Source organism: Syngnathus scovelli, chromosome 12, assembly GCF_024217435.2.
Source record: "Syngnathus scovelli strain Florida chromosome 12, RoL_Ssco_1.2, whole genome shotgun sequence".
NCBI lineage: Eukaryota > Metazoa > Chordata > Actinopteri > Syngnathiformes > Syngnathidae > Syngnathus > Syngnathus scovelli.
The window spans coordinates 2,642,359-2,661,723 of NC_090858.1; the positions used below are offsets into that span (position 1 = coordinate 2,642,359).

Sequence of the window (19,365 nt, forward strand, 5' to 3'; positions counted from 1 at the left end):
AGAAATATAAAAAAAATAAACAACCGATATATATATATATATATATATATTTTTTTTTTTTTTAAGTGCTCGATTGGATGTAAATGAGGGCGGAAGTGTGACATTCCACAGGGTCATTGAATGCATCATCTTGACTGACAACTTTTGGAGCACAATTTGATCATGTCCGACTGGGAAGAGGACGAAAACGAGCCCGTACCAAAACCTCCACCAAAACAGACCCCCAGAGGAAATGTTTCTTTCGGTGTACGGAACAGTAAAAAATTCGCAGCTTTTAATGAGCATGTGGACGATAATTATGGCGGCGGTCATAGACACGAGGGCCAAAGTCGCGCTTTTTACCGGAGCAACGAACGAGGTCTCGAAGGAAGACGCCAATTCGGGTCTGAAAAGTCGAATACGCCCGTCACTGTTATCGTGGAAAAATGCTTCGTTGGGAGAATAATTGGTAGGTTTTTCGCTCTTACTTAAAATTAACCAAAATAATAGACGAAGCCACTATGTTTTTATAATGGCACTATAGCAAAGTTAGCCATGTTAGCTACTAAGCTAGCATTCCGCACATAATTGCTTAATTAATGAGTGGCATATCTGGTGAGTATGAAAAATATATTTACTATATATTTAAAAAAAAAACTTTTATGGATTTTCTCATGTGAGATGATGTCCATGGCACCGTTGTGTCCTGTATTGCGTGTTTTTTTTTTTTTTTTATTATAGTATTGCTAATTGCCACATGAGAGCCGCGGTATTAGCATCCACTGGCTAAACAATTTAAGTCTAACTAAACAGCTTTATTTCTGTTTTAAGGTCGCGGAGGGACTAAAAAACGTGAATTGGAGGAGAATACTGGTGCGAGAATCAAGGCAAGTTGAAAGGTTGTCAATTGTTTAATCTTATGAACCAATTTAATAATAAAGCACATTGTTACACAACTTCCAGGATTATCATAAATCACAATTGTCACATTATATTTATCTCCACTGTTGATTGGAAATGTAACAATACTTAAATTACTATTATACTGACCTGGCACACACCTTCATGGGGCCCTAAACAAAAAATTATCATAGATCAATGACGGTGAGTATGAGGCGGAGGTCCTCATCTTTGGACCTCCTTCCACCCAGGAGAAAGCCAAAGAAATGATAGAAGAGCTGCTTGCCAAGGAGAACTCTCGATTCTATGGCGGTGAGTTCAGGAGACTCTTCTGATTTTCCACTTAAAAAGTCTTTACAGGGTGTTTAATGCAATCAATGTCTCAGGAGGCTATGGAAAAAGAGGGGGAGAGAATGCAGAAAGTGGTTCGGTGTGGTCCACCTCACAGTTAGATGAATCTAAGGTGGCCCCGACCCACAAGTCCGTAGACTGGAACAACATTCGAGAAAACATGCACAAGTATGAAGAGATGAAGTGGAAAGGTGAGGAATTGGTCTCCTCAGTCTTAATTCAAATCCACTTCAAGATACAGGTTCATATTCATTCCTATTATTAAAAAAAAAAAAAAAGCAGATCACAAGTTGTATTTGGATTTGACAAAAGTCGATACAAACTCAAACAAATATGAAAGTTTTTGTGTCAGTTGGTCAGGCTGCTTTTTTTTTTTTTTCGTCTCTGTGATAATCTTGCAGACCTGCCACCCATGAAGAAGAATTTCTACACCGAGGCTGAAAGCGTGGCCCTCCTCACCGCTGAAGAAGTCAATGATTGGAGGTGAACGTTAAAACAATTTTTTGATGTCGTTTTTTCCACAATAGCTGTTTTTTTTTTTCATGTTCCCCCCCCCCCCAGGAAGGAGAACAACAACATCTTTGTGGACGACCTGGTGGACGGCGGGAAAAAACGCCCCATCCCCTATCCCTGCCGGAGCTTTCTAGAGGCTTTTGAGCTTTACCCGGAAATCATGGACAACATCCATCGAGTCGGCTTTGTTAAACCGACCCCCATCCAGGTACCTACTGGCCTCCATCCATGGCCTTTCGCGTTCTACACTGTTGCGAAAATGTCAAGTCAAATTGCATATTTCCTGAATGTGCTATTTTCATCAGTCGCAGGCATGGCCTGTGCTACTTAGCGGGGAGGACCTGATCGCCATCGCTCAGACAGGAACGGGCAAAACTTTGGCTTACCTGTTGCCCGGATTCATCCACATGGACGGACAGCCCATGTGAGGATCGCTTGAATTTGCGTCTTCTTTTTAAGGCTCATAAACGATCACTCGACAATATATTTGTAGACCTCGATCGGAGCGCCAAGGCCCTGGCATGCTGGTGCTGACTCCCACCAGAGAACTGGCCTTGCAGATTGAAGAGGAGTGTAGCAAGTATAGCTACAAAGGCTACAAAAGGTGACCATGGAGTGACCCTCCGTAAAATGAACTTCTATTGCAATGTTATTTTCCTGAGCAACATGTAAGGTGTTGGTGTAATTATTTGTTTTGTGGTTCCTGTCCGTCTGTCCCTCAGCATTTGTATCTACGGCGGCGGAGACAGAAGGGGCCAGATCAACCTGGTGAAGAGCGGCGTGGACATTGTCATCGCTACACCGGGACGACTCAACGATCTTCAAATGAACGAGCACATCAGTCTGCGCTCCATCACCTACTTGGTTTGTGTTTGTTTTGGGGGGCGGTGGCGCGATTTTAGGTCGGTCTTTTCCGTTATGGTTCTTGTCTAACATCTTCAAACAGGTGCTAGATGAAGCAGATCGGATGCTGGACATGGGCTTCGAGCCGCAGATCATGAAGATTCTGCTGGACATCCGGCGCGACAGGCAGACTGTCATGACAAGGTGTCGTGGGCATTTGCAGTCTATTTATCCACTGAAATTATTTGGATTAAATACATTTCTGGGAGATGATGCTACTTTATCTCTTCAAATCACGTTGAGTGCACCATGTGACTCTTTTCAGCGCCACCTGGCCAACAGGCGTGAGACGTCTGGCCAAATCATATCTCAAGAATCCCATGATGGTCTATGTGGGCACCTTGGACTTGGCGGTAAGTGAGGATCACATGTCAAGAACCTGCAATCTATTTTAAGATTAAAAATAGTACCAAATTGAACAGAGAAAATGCATCCTGTTATAAGTAGAACATGAATTAACGGGTCATGCGCTTGGCAGGCTGTGGACACGGTGCAGCAGACTGTGCTGGTGATGCACGAAGAAGACAAGAAGTCTTACCTGTTCGGCTTCATCGGGAACCTGCTGCCTGAGGATAAAGTCATCATTTTTGTCAGCAAGAAAATCATGTAAGTTCGGAACACAGAGGTTTCAGTCTAGTACAAAAACTTAAATGCTAAGTCATAATACTCTTGATGTTGTCGTCATATAAATGCTTGGCTAAAATGATCCAGACTGTCAGTGAACATCTCTTGGCAGTTGCGATGATCTCGCCAGCGACATGTGTCTTCATGGTCTGGCCGTGCAGAGTCTCCATGGCGACCGGGAGCAATATGATCGGGAGGAGGCACTTAAGGACTTTAAAGAAGGTGAACCACAGAAGAGCAAGAATGCACCGTCCATTTTCTGTACTACTCTCAAAATGGATTCATGGAGTAAATCAGTATAATGCTGCACTGTTAAAGCAAAGCCAACGTTGGATAGGACGTTAAATATAATGATACGTTTGATTTCAGTTTGTTATATTTTGCCACCCCATAGGTCGGGTTCGTATCCTGGTAGCCACGGACTTGGCGTCTCGCGGCTTGGACGTCCACGACATCACGCACGTGGTAAACTACGACTTCCCTCGAAACATCGAAGAGTATGTGCACCGCGTGGGCCGCACCGGACGAGCAGGGTGAGGCCAGGAAAAATGCCAATGCCTTTTCAAAAAAAAAAAAAGAATCTACACAATGTTTATGTGATCCAGACGCTCTGGAGCTTCCGTTACTCTGGTAACAAGAGAAAACTGGAGGATGGCACCGGAGCTGATTCCCATCCTGGAGCGATCGGGCCAGGTTAGCTCACAGTGACATTTGACTTGGGTGTAACAAAGGACTCACAATGCGACTGGCTCTTGCAGGATGTCCCCGTGGAGCTCGTGCAAATGGCAGAAAGATACGAGAAGTACAAGAGAGAGAAGGAGATGTTCCCGGGTCCCCGAGGTCGAGGCGGTCGCGACGGAGGACGTGATGGACGACGTGGGGGCGGAGATGGCAGGCAAAACTGGGGATTCTAATCGGTCTTCTTTCTCCAAGTGAGTCAGTTCTCCAAGCACAGAGAAATGTATGTACAGTTTAGAGAGGTTGATATGTTATATAAAGAAGTGTACAAATATATATATGTGCCAGATTTGATTTTGAAAACATGGGCCAAGTCATTTGAGATATTTAATATATCAAGTATTGGTTTGTCTGTAACTTGACCAGTTCACAATCTATATTCTGTTCAATAAAGACACGTTTTATTCACTTGGTATCTATAAGCCCCCACTGAACATGGTGTTGCTAGAATTAAACATATGAATCTGATATTTTGGTCTAATAGCGCCCTCTGCTGCCAACTGATATTGTCATGCTGAATTGTTTTCTGGTTTTTGGTCTTGAGATGTTTGCATTGTCTTGATGCCTCAAAATCTTGGTCTCATTGTTGACTTGGTCTTGGCATACAATTCTTGTTTTGATTATGCTCATTTTATTTTAAGGACCCTCTTCAGTTTTTACTTTTTTGTAATCAGACCTTCTGTATTACACCCAAAAAATACAAAATGTCAAAGAACCACAACCAACATGTTGAATGGAATCACATTTAATGTCGCAAAGCGTCTTGTGCCATCTTACAATAAGGTGCAATAGCCATTTCCAAACATCTCCAGTGCATGTGCAAAATTTGCAAAGTGCCAATGAAAGTGCTTAAATAATCAGGAGGCCAACTTGGAGCCCCTTGAAAAAGACACACGATGCCATTTCGTTTTTAAATGCCGGTTAAAGCTTAACGACAACAAAAGTTTACGTCCTACCTACTCGCTACTCGGAGGAACATACAGTCGTCGATTTAACTGCCAGTTCTGGGCTCGATCTGGAAAACGGACACTAAGAAAGGACAACATTCACCACGTTTAACAGTAGCTGTACTCGAGGGTTATAGAAGATAGATTGGAATAGTGGCCCTCAGTGAAAACTATCACAAAATGGTATTGCCATAAATGAAATGAACAGTACACACTTAAAACTACTCTTTGTGTTACTACATTATTTATCACGGTAATCCCATAGGAGTCAGCAGACCTTCTTTCCTTCGGATGGTTTTGCGATGCATTGTGTTGATTAACCAGTCTTTGGTTATTAAGTTGAAGCAGCCAATCGTGGGATGGAGCTGGGTGACCGATATCCTGCCCTGGGAGACCCTGGGGTCGGCAGCGTAGCACAACATTCATTTGTTCCTCTGGGCCTTCTGGGCAGACTTGGTGATTTTGCCAGCGGTGGAGGCCTTCTTCTCCACGGCCTTGATGACACCTACGGCCACCGTCTGGCGCATGTCGCGCACTGCAAAGCGACCTGCAAGTAGAAACAGGCTTGTTTGACTTCATATCAAGTCTGGACTTGTGGCGGCTAAGAAACTTCTAGAACGATAGCAGATTCTCAATTTGATATTGTCTACCATATCTGTTCTCTTTAGACTTACCCAGTGGGGGGTACTCGGAGAAGCTCTCCACACACATGGGCTTGCCCGGAGTCATGTCAACGATGGCAGCATCTCCAGATTTGAGGGTTTTGGGATTGTCCTCCAGCTTCTTGCCCGAGCGGCGGTCAATTTTTTCCTTGAGCTCGGCAAACTTGCAGGCAATGTGAGCCGTGTGACAGTCCAACACTGGGGCGTATCCGGCACTGATCTGGCCTGGGTGGTTGAGGATGATGACCTAGAGACACCAAAGTATGTGGTGAGATTATTTTTTTGGACTACTCAATAACCAAACTACTCGCTAGCGTCACCTGAGCAGTGAAGCTAGCAGCCTCCTGCGGCGGATCACTCTTGCTGTCACCGGCCACATTGCCGCGGCGGATGTCCTTCACGGACACGTTTTTGACATTGAAGCCGACGTTGTCACCGGGCAGGGCCTCGGAGAGCGCCTCGTGGTGCATCTCCACTGACTTCACCTCGGTGGTTATGTTGACGGGGGCGAACGTCACCACCATGCCGGGCTTCAGGATGCCCGTTTCCACTCGGCCTACCGGAACGGTGCCAATGCCTAAGGATGGAAAAGAGGGATGTCAAACCTGGTAGAAATTGAGGAGTACTCGAGTACTTGCCTCCAATCTTGTAAACATCTTGAAGGGGGAGACGGAGAGGTTTGTCCGTTGGACGGGTGGGTGGCTGAATAGCGTCCAGAGCTTCAAGCAGCGTCGTCCCCGATGCGTTGCCATCCTTCCTGTTAATCTTCCACCCCTTAAACCATTGCATCTACAACACCAGAAGATCACTTGGAAGTAATGAACACAGCAAGATGTTTTGCAAACTATTTCTTGGACATACATTGGGGCTGGCATCAAGCATGTTGTCGCCATTCCAGCCCGAGATGGGCACGAAAGGTACGGTGTCCGGATTGTAGCCTATCTTCTTGATGTAGGTGCTGACTTCCTTGACGATTTCTTCATAGCGCTTCTGGCTATAGTTGGGCTCGGTGGAGTCCATTTTGTTGATGCCCACGATGAGCTGCTTCACGCCGAGCGTGTAGGCTAACAGGGCATGCTCGCGGGTCTGCCCGTTCTTGGAGATCCCGGCCTCGAACTCCCCCACACCGGCGGCCACGATCAACACAGCGCAATCGGCCTAAGACAGAAGACTGTTGAAGTCGGCCAACTCGATGACTCGCTCCTCACCTTGCTTACCTGCGAGGTCCCGGTGATCATGTTCTTGATGAAGTCCCTGTGTCCCGGAGCGTCGATGATGGTCACGTAATACTTGGTCGTCTCGAACTTCCACAACGAGATATCGATGGTGATCCCACGTTCTCTCTCTGCCTTCAACTTGTCCAGCACCCAGGCATACTTGAAGGACCCCTTCCCCATCTGGAACATGTTGAAGGAAACTGCTTGCTTGATATTTATGTGAGCGATCTTAGTGGTGATCATAATAATACATTTTATTTAGAAGGTCACTCAAGGTCAGTAGAAATGATCACATCTGACTGCAAATGAAGCTGGCACGACTAGCCCTTATGTTTTAAATATTCCGTTGTATGGAGGCAAATGAGAAAATTAACACATAGCAAACACTTCCCTGTTGGCAACTTAGACAAAAACCATAATTCAGAAACTGGTATAACTGTTAGCTCATGCTAATTAACTGTATGCTAATATTGCAGCTCACAATCCCTTTTAAGATCTCCGTGGTGCGTCATCTCGCACGGCCTTACCTCGGCAGCCTCCTTCTCAAACTTCTCGATGGTCCGCTTGTCAATGCCGCCGCACTTGTAGATGAGGTGGCCCGTTGTGGTGGACTTGCCTGAATCCACGTGGCCGATCACCACGATGTTGATGTGGACCTTCTCCTTGCCCATGATGAGCGATGATACCAAGTCAAGAAAGTGGGGCTTCTGCAAAAACTGTCATGGAGACTCGGTGAGTACTTTTTTTTTCCAAATTATTTTTGATAGATTATTGTTGGTAAGGTACCGTAAAAACAAGGCTAATTTCCCGTAATCCTAAAATTGTTTACATTATCCCTATAAAGAGACACAAATCTTTGGTGTGTGAACCCTGAATTCATAAATATTCCTGAATATATTACATATACATCCATTTTGTATGATGAAAACTTGATTTGGAATGAATACAAAAAAAAAAAAAGTTGACTTGTATGTCTGTTTAAAAAAAACACATTCTAAAAACGTGTTGACCAGTGTTTGTTTTCCACATGTGCCGCTTTAATGTAAATTAATTGTAAATTGATATAAATTTTGCTGGCACCATCTCATGGAAGTTCTAATCAGACTCAAATATCAAAATTTCGCTCATATTGCATAAAAGGAAAATTTGGAAAAACTTAAGGTACTCGTAGCTAAAGGCATCCCTGTTTACAGTCTTGCTTTCCGCCATGTCGTCCCTGTGTTGACACACCCTGGCAACACAGTACACCCCCCCCCCCAAAAAAAAAAAATCCATCATTTTGCCAGCCATATTTCCGTGCATGGCACAACAGGATGCGCTTTGAATATTTTTTATTATTATCAAACAAGCATTCGACATGCTGAGCAGGTTGTAAACATCCTCATCCTTCTTGTCCAGTAGCGTCACTGCTGCAGTTGCCGCAGTGCTCCCCCCCCCCCCAAAAACAAAACTGCGCTAACTTAACGTCAGATGGCTTCGATCATGTGAAGGGCGCACAAGCGCTTTCGCCGTGATCTGTCAATCTACCTCCATAAAAGCCCTCCATGCCCGGTTGGAGTATCACATTTTTAGGATGTCAGCTGCTGGGGGGGGAAATCTATTTATGACGTAATGTATTGCTTACCTTAGCAGGGAGCTTCTGGTTAGTTTTTACTGCTGTTGATGGTCAAGTGCAGGTCGTTTGAGGGAGCGCGCGTGCACACTTGATGGCAGACGACGCTGATCCGCTCGCAGGCGCGCGCACGATACGCAGTGAGGGAGGGAGGGGTTGGGGGGATGATTGCGTAATTGCGCGTACACGAACACAGTCGTTTAGAATTGGATGTCTGTGCCATGTAATCACCTATTTTTATATTTGTCTTGTGGATAAATGTATTCTAAGTCTTTTTTTTTTCTTCTTAATATTGGGTTACATTTTGAGAACAGCAGAACTTTCTAGATCAGTCTTCATGAGTGTTAATATTAATGCTGAACTAAAATGCTGTGGAGTAATTGGATGACTGTAGACTTTGTGAAAGAAAATCAAAAGAGATCCTAAATTAGCTGAATATAACTTAAATGGATTGAATCCAGATAACTGTCATATACGTATGTTTTATTGTGGAAATATCGAAATTGCAGAAAATTCGGATAATTCCAAACATGTCCTGATTGATGGAAAATTTTGGAATAGAAAAAATAGCCATCATGTCAAAAGTATCTTCAAATATTTTAAATGCATTCCGACACTTGATTTTATACTTGATATACATCTTTGACAATCGACTGTTTTTTAAACCAGCAAAAATAAAGACAATAATAGAGCATCATTCTATTGCAATTAAATGTTTATGACACATGACGATTTTAACATCCGAGTTCACATAAACCAAAGGATCTTAGACTTAGAAAGTTTCACAGAACATAAGTGGAAGAATAGCAAAAAATCTTCACAACCCTGCTTTACAATGATTCCATTTTATACATTGACATTCATTCCCACTTAAAGAAATATGACACTACTTTTTTTTTTTTTTTTAATGCCGCCCGTAGTGTGACTGGGTTCAAAAATTTCATTAAGGCACAAGTGCAAAACTGATCAAGTTACATTTGGAACACGTGCAAAATGGACGAACATCCTTGTCGCTTCTAATACTAAAGTATTTAAAAAGCTACTTCTCGTTTGAGTTATGCATATAAAAAAATAAACCTCAAGATTATTAAACACTAACTACATGATCCCTTTTAATTCCATTACCTGAGAATTGTAAAACAATAACATTTATCTTGCTATCTGCAGGAAACAGTACATTTTATCACAAGAAAAAAAAAAAGCAACAGAACATGAAATAAAATGAGGCGTCCGTGCGAAAGGCACGAGCTGACTTTCTTCTTTACGGTTTGTCGAATTTGCAAGATGTTTATTTTTTTTCTTCTAGAAGCGGGCTTTGGTCTTAGTCTGCGAAGGTGTGGATGGCCCAGGGCTGCACGTTGCCTCGTCCGAAGATGCTGTAGAAGGTGGCGCCGAAAACATTGATGGCTGCCGCGATGTAGAAGACCGTCTGCCATTCTTCCATTGTGTTCTGGCAACAGAGGAGTTTGCACTCTCGTTTTTAGTCGAAAATCCAAATGGCAATCAAAGAACCTCTTACATTTACAGTGAGGCTTCTTGCAATCACGGGTCCCACCATGCCAGGAATGGTTGCGAAGGTGTTGGTGATGCCCAGCAGGATGCCCGCGTACCTGCCAGGATGACATCATCGCTAGGTTTTCGTCCATTAGCACACCGATAAAGGGTACTTACGAAGGAGCAATATCCAAATGGTTGATGTTGAAGCCGGACGCCGACACTCCGCCCAGCGAAGAGGAGATGGTGAGGAAAGTCAACGCCAAGGTGTAGTTGCATCCCGTGTAACCCGCCGCCACCAGGAAGACCGCCGGTCCGATCATACCAACGAGGGAGAAGCACTTCCGGACCGTGACGGTGGGGCAACGGCGCCTTTCTCGCAGGTAGTCGGCCAGGTGACCGCTCAGTATGGCCGACAGACCGCAGCCCAGGTAAGGCAGCGCCGACAACCAGCCGTTCTGAATTGGAGAGATGTGTGACATTTTCAAGTGCAGAGGGGAAGAAAAAAAAAAGGGAATTAAATTGACAAATCTGAAAAGCCTTCTTCAGAACTTTGGGTTTGGACGGCGCTCACCTGCTGTATGCTGAAGCCCAGTACGTCATTCATATAGGTGGGCAGCAGGGTGAGGAGGGTGTAGAAGGTCCAGTTGTATGAGAAGTGAGCCACCACGATGGCCAGCAGTGGGCGTGACGTCACGATGGCTCGCCAGGGGATGTGTTCACCCGGGGACGACAGCTGGTAACAATCACAGTACGTAAAAAAAAATAAAAATTTGCAATAATAATGAAAAACACCACATTTAATTGATGTAGTTTTCCATTCAACTTTCCTTAAAGCAAATGTAAAATCTTTTGAGAAATATTGAATTTTAATTTTGCCTGTGAAAAGCTTCAAAATAAAACATCAGTTGCACATTTAAGTGTTACTTTATTTTTAACCTTTAAAATGTCTTGTTTTTTATTTGTTTGAACTAATACTGTTATGCAATAAGATGTTAGATACATATTAGCTTTTGTCTTATTAAGTTTTGACTATCAAAACAAGATGTTGGGTACGTGTCACGTTTTTTTTTCCACCATTGAGTTTGGACAAAAAAAAAAATTCTGAGGATTAACAACCGCTACGTACTGTTCAAGTCATTACCTACAACGTGAAATATTGGATGTGTTTAATTCAATTTTATAAAGAGTTTCAAAATAACACATTTTCTTGGATATAATTCTTTCATTTTGACTGTCACAATAAAACGATGGATGTAAGTATTTATCTAACTTGACTTGGACGTGTAGAGAGACAGGACTGCACGTCACCTCGTTCTTAAGTGAGCTCGTGATGTAGACTCGCTCACGCTCCGAAATCCACGGGTGAGTATCTGGGGTGTCGTAGGCCAGGAATGTCCACAGCACAAACCACAAGAGGCCCACTGCACCTTCACAAACAAATTGAAAGAGGGGGTCATCTTGTGTGCTGAATGTGTCACTTCAAAATGTGAGTGTTGGTACCAAAGATGTAGAAGACGTAGGTCCAGTCCAGGTAGAAACAGATTTCACCTGACAGCGGGAGAGAAACCACCGTCCCGATCTGGATTCCTGCCACACACACACAGGTATGTTAAGGTTAAACGATGAGATGTCGACTCGCCGCCGAATGGACTTGTCGCTCTCACCGATGTAGGAGGTGGTGAGAAGACGACTCCTTTCCAGGGGCGGCGCCCACACTGCCCACATGCTGTACATAGCAGGGAAGGAGACACCCTAAAAAGGTACATGTTATTTTTCCTCCTGGAACCAAACCACCATTTTTTTTCCAAATGTGACATTTCTGTTCTTTTTCTCCAAGGGTTCCAGGCTGCCGACGTACCTCCCCGATACCTTCCAGGACCCTGACGGCAATGAGGTAGCCGGCACCCAGGTCAGCCGCCAAGGGGGTAAGCAGAGTGAACACCACCGTCCCCAAGATGCCCAAACCCAGCAACCATTTGGGCCCGAAACGGCCCGCCAGGTAGCCCCCGGGGATCTGGGTCAGAATGTAACCGTAGAAGAACGAGCCCAGGATCCAGCCTTGCGTCTCTGTCTCCCAGTTGTACACGCTGGCCTGTCACCAAAGGATTTTTTTAAACTCCATAATGAAAAAAAAAAATAGTTTTTAATAAAAAAAAGTCCTCATATTTTAGATAAAACTAAAGTACTGATCGCACAAGAGCAAAATTGCATTTTCCTCAATCTTTTCCCATCTTGGATAGAAAAAACTGTAATCTTATGAGACTTTTTTTTAAAAATAAATTTATAGAAATTTCTGGAGATTGTCCAATTTTTTATATGGACTTTAAAAACAAATGCAACATGCACAACGTTATAGCCAATTTTTCTTGAGTGTAATGTTTGTTGATTCTAACATTAAAATGTACAATAGTGCCATCTGTTGACCAATAATTTGTGTTCAATACTGCACACTGGCATCTGATTGGAACAGGTGTGCTTATTAGAAAAAAGCCTGTCAACCATGCCTGCATGCTAGTTTGGATTGTTTTGCGACAGAAGTTTTTATTTGATTATGAATAAATATTGAGACTTGACAAATTAATTTGTGTCACATGCCAAAATGCAGCAAATGGAGCCAAGGAAAGAACGAGGACTGAAGACATTGAAAAAGTAAGTCAAATCAATCTTTTGTGTCTGCTATTCATACCTCTCTTCTTGGGGAAAGAATTCAAATGCTAATGGTAATGGTTGAGAAATTTAAAGAAAATAGTAATCCTGCAGGGATAAAATGATTAGAGATAATATTTTTCTAGAATAAGTTTATTAGGAATAAGGGGAAAACACACAACTCACAGTTTGGTTGTGTTTGGGGCGTGCGGGGCTTTGGTGGGGGGGACACACAGAACTGCTGTGGTTGGGGTGTGCTTGGCGGGTGCTGTTGAGCATGTCCACCATGGCCACACTCAGGTTGACCCGCAGGGCGTAGACAACGAAGAAGCCGAAACACGACAACAGGGCCAGGCCATAGCGTGCGGAAAAGCAAGCTGGAGCTACGGGTCAAAAAAAAAAGGAGAAGGTTAGCGAGTTAGTCAAAATTCATTTTGCGAAACGTTCTTGTGTTGGGATTAAACTAGCCAACTTCATAGCTGTTTATTTTAAATGCAGATGTAGTTTTAGATAACTTATGCTAAGTTTAGCCTAAACTAATAGCCTGAAACCTATTTGCTCACTTATTCAATTCGCCAAACTGGTGCTTGTTTCGTGAGTAGAGCCACCCCAACCGTAAGTGCAAGGCTCACGTCAAGTTTGTACTTCCAAGACAAAAAGAAAATTGAACTAAAATTAATTTTGAAAAAGTTACCGGCTTAGTCAATCATGCCTCAAGACACCGCAGTACTTAGAAGAATATTCAATTTTACAAAAGTCGTGTTTTTTCCCAAGAGCTGTTTTTATACACGTATTATTCCTCTATCAAGTGTCTTTAATGCAACCTCTTACAAGCAGAATTAAAGAAATATAGTAAACTTACCAGAAAAGACGCCTTTTAAACAGAAAATGACTTTTAAAATATTCTTTCGAGAACAGTTTTGTTTTAGGGAAAAATATTAATCTTACAATAATAGCCTTGAAGAAGTTGTCCTACCGATTTGCTGCATCTGAACTGGACCACAAGACGCCACCAAGTGAGGCGTGGTACTTCCCCTCTCTTGAGGGTTGTCTTACTATTTAAGTGTTAGTAAACGTCACTGAATGAAGTTATAGCAGCATCCCTGAATGGTCAAAAAAGTTTATGCTTTGTATTTAATCAATAAAAAAAAAAGGAGGGGGGGTGGTACTAGGAAAAAGCATTTTTTTTAAATCATTTTATTTATTGCAATAGAAAGTACTAATCTTGCAAGAAAAATATTTGATTTTTCGAGAAAAAAAAATCAATGAGTAGACCTGAAAGTAGACCTTGGGAGAATATTTTCCTTTTAAAAAAAATATATAGTGCAACATTCGGTGGCAAAAAAAAGAGTAATAATGCAGAACTGTGCATTATTATTATTAAAAAAGGAGTAATAATGCAGAACTATGCATTATTTCTCCTTTTTTTTTGTCACTTTGGGTTCTTCCGTCCAAATGTGCTGAGTCAACAAACAGATGTCGTTAAAAACAAACAAAAAAAAACCCTTCCAACTCGTAACTAGGATGCCAAGTGTAATAATACCGATACAAACTATGGGCAAAATGTTGTTATTGAGGCGTAATAACATTATTGTAGAGGTAAAGTCGACGGGCCGTGAGCATGGGCTTCTCGTCGACAGCCGTCCAGCCCGCGCTTCTCATTACCCCGCTGAATGTTGTCCTCGTGTCTGCGATGAAGAAGAGGTTTCTGCTGCTGGTCCTCGCCCTCCGTGTCCGAGCCGCGTGAATCCATTTGGGTCACAACTATGGAACAACCATGTCTAGCTATCGACGCTGAAAAGCAACGAAATCCATCTGTACCGCCACAAACAGGAAATCGATCTAAAGGCTCCGCCCATTCAAGGAACGTCATTTTTTTGACGTTCAAATATTTTCTTAAATCAGTTTTAACATTTTTATTATCTACCAAATCAGATTATTACGAGTAAAAATACGACGCAGAGCCATACGGTAGATAATTTTAGTATTACCCTTTATTTTTGTTTCATACCCACAATTCCAAATTTCTGAAATCAATCCCAGCATTTTAAAAGTACTGTACCTACCTAATTGCCATCAGTCCAGACATTTTTTAACGTAATCATTTTTATTGAGTCTATATGAATGCCCTCTGCAAAGGGATTAAAGGGCACCTTTGGTCAACCTGTATAACGCAGACACTGAATGAGTATAAAGTAAATGTACAATTTCAAAAAAGAAATAAAACAGGGAGAACATTCAAACTCCACACAGGAAGGACCGGAGGTGGAATCAAACCCACACCCTAACCCTAAGGCGGACGTGCTAGCCAGTGTGCTTACAGAGACAGCATGAGACTTCTTTGTGTTTTATCACAGCTTAATATTAATACTGCTTCAAGTTGCCCACCAGGTAAAACTAAATTGCTTCAAGTTTCCCAGAATGTTGTAAAGCATAGACTTCGGCAGTTATAGCAGCTTTATGTAAACATTTGTTCCCAGTTCTTTATCGAAATACAAAAGGTTCTCCCTAGCTACAAAACGAGATGTTCAAATCTCCTTGAATAAAGTGTATAAGCAGACAAGTATATATTAAAGCAATAAAAAAAAACATTTTAAGCATATAATTATACCACAGCCATGTGCAAGAATGGTTCACAGCAGTGGTTCTTAACCTGGGTTCGATGAGTCGGCTTCAGGGGTTCGGCAGAGCTGGTATGTCATTCCTTTTTTTCTTAACAAGAAGTGTGATTGAACTCAACCAACCTGTGTAAGTCTAATTTCCTTTTAAGTGTCTTAGCGTTTTCCTAAATCTGAAGAAATCAAACGAGCAGGCAATGAGTAAATTGGATAACAGGTGATTGGCAATGGCTTTTGCCGTGAGGCGCAGATAGCGCGCTTCCCAAATTGTGGACCAAATCCAACAAACCCATCCCCATGTGTTTGAACCCACAACCTTCCAGTCCCAGGGCGGACACTCTACCACTAGTCCACTGAGCCTTTACAGTTGAACTACTTAATGTCTGTGAGATGTGAGGTTTCTGCTCTCCTATTACTCTGGACTTTTGATACTTTTGATTCTAAACATCATTGACAGCAGCAGTATTTAAAAAACGCAATTCACTATATCATGGTTCACCTTTTGCAGCTTCATGGATTTTTTTTTTTCCCACAAAGCATTGTGCTATGGCTCCAGATGAAAAGTACACTAAAAAAAGGAGTCAGGCCACAGAGGCCTAGTGGTAGAGTGTCCGCCCTGAGACTGGAAGGTTGTGGGTTCAAACCTCGTCCGGGTCGTACCAAAGACTATAAAAATGGGACCCATACCAGCAAATCAGTGTGACTTCTGCTGTTGCCTTTGTAAGACCAGGTTATGAACCACAAATCACATCTTTTGGGATTTTGGCAGATGCATCTTGGCAGATGCATTTTGCCAGATGCATCTTGGCAGATGCATTTTGGCAGATGCATTCCGTTTTGTGACACCAATGATTCACACTTTTTTTTGGGTTGCGACAAGAACAGAGTGCCGCCACCACCACCACCACCACCACCACCACAAAGACGATCGCAGCGCCGATCCCAAATCGATGTCTGGTACCTGTCAGAGAAGCACAAAAGTTTCAACATTTCTTTCCAAATAAGCAACATTGTACAGCTAGCGCCAGTTTATTAGAGGATAGATAAATTCTTATATTCTATAAAAAACAAAATGGTTGCTTAACTCAAACATTCCCATGCAAATGTAGCCACAGATGAAGTAGATGGTGTGGGCGCATGCGCTGATTGCAGTGTACACTTACCAATCTGAGGAGCTCCATTTTTAGGGCAGTTGACTGCGAATGAAAAAAATAACAAGCGGTCACGTTGCAGTATTTGTGTTTTTGAGCAATGACAGCATTTTTAATCTTTTGGCTGCAGCTGTAGCGCACACTTTTCTTTAGCTAGCTGTCTTCTTCCCGTCAAACGTGAATGTGATGCATTCAAGAGCTCGGAAATAACAATACTTAGAGTAGGCAATATCATATGAATGCTCATCAGAACCCTGACGCTTCCAAAAGTGGAGAAATTGATCATGAATGACATGGAGGCTTACCTCGGCAAACGACCGTTTGTAGGTAATGCTGAACAGAAAGAACAACAGAAATATATTGTTTAGCTTAACATTTTTGTCATCAGGAAAAATGTGGTCGCGGGATTACTGGTGGAGTCATGACGTTTTCTCACCGCGGTGTGACAGTGTTGTTTGCGACTGATGGCGGGCAAACAATCTTTGGAATCAAGAGACGTGGAGTTATGCCGCTGGACCACATTGGCGCTTTCTTCTTCCATGGCGTTAGCTAACGCGTGATCCTACAAAGCACAGGTTTGCCATCATGAGCGCTTTCCTTGCATTTTTTTTTTTTTTTTTACTTTGCACTGCCATATAGAAGATCACTATTGAGCTGCCTTGGTAGTTTGTGTGCACAGATTGCTATGTTTACATTTGTTTCACTCATTTAACAATATGCAAAGTAAAAGAAAGTAGCTAGTCAAACAATGCGTAACCAACCGTCTCGTTGAGCCATTCGTAGAAGCAAGGAGGATTGTCATCCCCGATGATGTTATAATGCCATCCTTGGGAATCATGAGTCACATTGCAGACGGGGGTCCTGGGGTTTCCGCTACACAAGGTCACCAATGCAACTGGCAGACACGAAAGAGGGATAAAAACATTTTTACAAGGCATCTTGTTGAGCTTCGCGCCGTTGTACTGCGTGTAATGGCAGAAGGATGCGGAGTGCCGGTAAGAGTAACGCTTAGAGTGACCCAGCGTGGTGGATGACGCCTGGCGGTGGGAGCCAATCGTGTTGAGGGAAACAAGCGCACGGGTATGCAGGCAGGCACGTGATGCAAGATGATGAAATATTTCTCCATTGATTCTTCTTATTTGGTTAACATGCAATAATGCTGACTATTGAGAGCACCGTTTTAATGGGGAAATATACGAATGCAACTGCTCGAATTGGGTCAATTGTGAGTTAAAGCAGTCACTCTGAGGGGGGCAAGAGCCATTTATGCTTCAGGGAGAGGGTGGAATCAGAGTTTTTTTTTTTTTCTATAGTGGCCAAGAGACGACGCAGGCGGTGGGGGGGATGGGGGAGCAGGAACGCGTGAGGCGATTCCCGCAAGTAAGCTGACTTCATGGTGTCACGGGTGAAACAGCGTTACCTAATGCATAATGTTACAATATCTTGTTGACTGACAGACAACACTCACTTGAAACAGTCAATCAACTTTACATGTAGTATTTAATGGGTACTCACGCATTGGTAGAATAAAAAAAAAACTCATTATAAGTTCCTAAAATCCAATTCAATTGTGCCAAAAAAATACACTAATAGCAGAAGGATGTCGTATGCCGGTCCGGAGTGTCTCAAACATGGCGAATAAAAAACTTGAATCTTGAATCTTGGAGCGTCTCAAGCTAAGAAGGGAGCCCCGTCTCCCGCTACTTGTTGCATATGACAATGAGTCACTCGACGGGGGGGGGGGGGGGGGGGGGGGGGGGTTTGTAGACGGGGGGGAATCCCGCCTACAAACCCGGGAATTTGACGTATTAAAAAGGGGGGAGGGGAAAAATCAAATGTACTTCTTAAACAAAAAGTGATCGTCTTGGAAAATCCGGACAAGACTACTTCATGGTGTCACGGGTGAAACAGCGTTACCTAATGCATAATGTTACAATATCTTGTTGACTGACACACTTCACTTGAAACAGTCAATCAACTTTATATCCGGCATGTTCAAACATGGCGAATAAAAAACTCTTGAATCTTGGAGCGTCTCAAGCTAAGAAGGGAGCCCCGTCTCCCGCTACTTGTTGCACATGACAGACAACACTCACTTGAAACAGTCAATCAACTTTACATGTAGTATTTAATGGGTACTCACGCATTGGTAGAATAAAAAAAAAACTCATTATAAGTTCCTAAAATCCAATTCAATTGTGTCAAAAAAATACACTAATAGCAGAAGGATGTGGTGTGCCGGTCGGGAGTGTATCCAGGTATGAGCGCCGCTTTGAATGACGGGCCGGCAACGTATACCCCCGAAAAGTCAAGAACAATCGGGAAAGTGTGACGATGTGTGCTCCCATTGGACAGAACAATCAACCTATACCGCTTGTTTCCACAAGAGGTCGCAAGCGTACTTTGAACACCTCCATCCATCCATTTTCTGAACCGCTTAGTCCCCACGGGGGTCGCGGGCGTGCTGGAGCCTATCCCAGCCGTCATCGGGCAGTAGGCGGGGGACACCCTGAACTGGTTGCCAGCCAATCGCAGGGCACACAGAGACAGACAACCAATCGCACTCACACTCACACCTAGGGACAATTTGGAGTCTTCAATCGGCCTACCAAGCATGTTTTTGGAATGTGGGAGGAAACCGGAGTGCCCGGAGAAAACCCACGCGGGCCCGGGGAGAACATGCAAACTCCACACAGGGAGGGCCGGAGGTGGAATCGAACCCGCACCCTCCTAACTGTGAGGCGGACGTGCTACCCAGTGCGCCACCGAGCCGCCTACTTTGAACACCTGTTCCATTGAATAAGCCTAGTGCTGTCTGGGCTGTAGGTGCCTGGGATGGAAAAAAACACCCACAGTAGCCTGAGTCAATTCAAACATGAGGGCTTGTGACTGTAGAGTAGTAGAGGAATCATTTGACCTGGCTCCCATGTTTGATTTTTGTGCTCTATCGCTGCTCACCGTCATGCTTGCACTGGAACTACCTTACCTTACCCGTAATTCCACGCAA

General features: G+C 43.3%; 3 protein-coding genes across 4 annotated transcripts; 1 reads left to right on the forward strand and 2 right to left on the reverse strand.

Moving 5' to 3' along the window:
• Positions 1–101: 101 nt before the first annotated feature.
• ddx43 (DEAD (Asp-Glu-Ala-Asp) box polypeptide 43) lies at positions 102–4,416 on the forward strand. 2 transcript variants are annotated; one of them, XM_049735431.2, is made up of 16 exons: positions 102–448; positions 811–866; positions 1,131–1,191; positions 1,266–1,421; positions 1,632–1,713; positions 1,792–1,951; positions 2,049–2,167; positions 2,237–2,347; positions 2,466–2,607; positions 2,690–2,790; positions 2,912–2,999; positions 3,125–3,252; positions 3,383–3,492; positions 3,665–3,803; positions 3,876–3,963; positions 4,029–4,416. In XM_049735431.2, the coding sequence occupies exons 1-16, from the start codon at positions 163–165 to the stop codon at positions 4,182–4,184; spliced, it is 1,983 nt and encodes a 660-aa protein (XP_049591388.1). In that variant the 5' UTR covers positions 102–162; the 3' UTR covers positions 4,185–4,416. The 2 variants fall into 2 exon arrangements, with proteins under 2 accessions (XP_049591388.1, XP_049591387.1); XM_049735430.2 differs by having other exon boundaries at positions 103–448; positions 1,074–1,191.
• A 321-nt stretch (positions 4,417–4,737) lies between these two features.
• LOC125978257 (elongation factor 1-alpha 1) lies at positions 4,738–8,620 on the reverse strand. The gene is made up of 8 exons (XM_049735434.1): positions 8,459–8,620; positions 7,362–7,550; positions 6,835–7,014; positions 6,479–6,775; positions 6,256–6,406; positions 5,938–6,194; positions 5,630–5,864; positions 4,738–5,502 (listed from the first exon to the last, which is right to left on the reverse strand). The coding sequence occupies exons 2-8, from the start codon at positions 7,503–7,505 to the stop codon at positions 5,378–5,380; spliced, it is 1,389 nt and encodes a 462-aa protein (XP_049591391.1). The 5' UTR covers positions 7,506–7,550; positions 8,459–8,620; the 3' UTR covers positions 4,738–5,377.
• A 523-nt stretch (positions 8,621–9,143) lies between these two features.
• On the reverse strand, positions 9,144–14,449 carry slc17a5 (solute carrier family 17 member 5). Its single transcript, XM_049735432.2, has 10 exons — positions 14,255–14,449; positions 12,776–12,972; positions 11,802–12,035; positions 11,608–11,695; positions 11,444–11,530; positions 11,252–11,370; positions 10,515–10,676; positions 10,118–10,398; positions 9,966–10,056; positions 9,144–9,896 (listed from the first exon to the last, which is right to left on the reverse strand). The coding sequence occupies exons 1-10, from the start codon at positions 14,340–14,342 to the stop codon at positions 9,768–9,770; spliced, it is 1,476 nt and encodes a 491-aa protein (XP_049591389.1). The 5' UTR covers positions 14,343–14,449; the 3' UTR covers positions 9,144–9,767.
• Between the last annotated feature and the right edge of the window lie 4,916 nt (positions 14,450–19,365).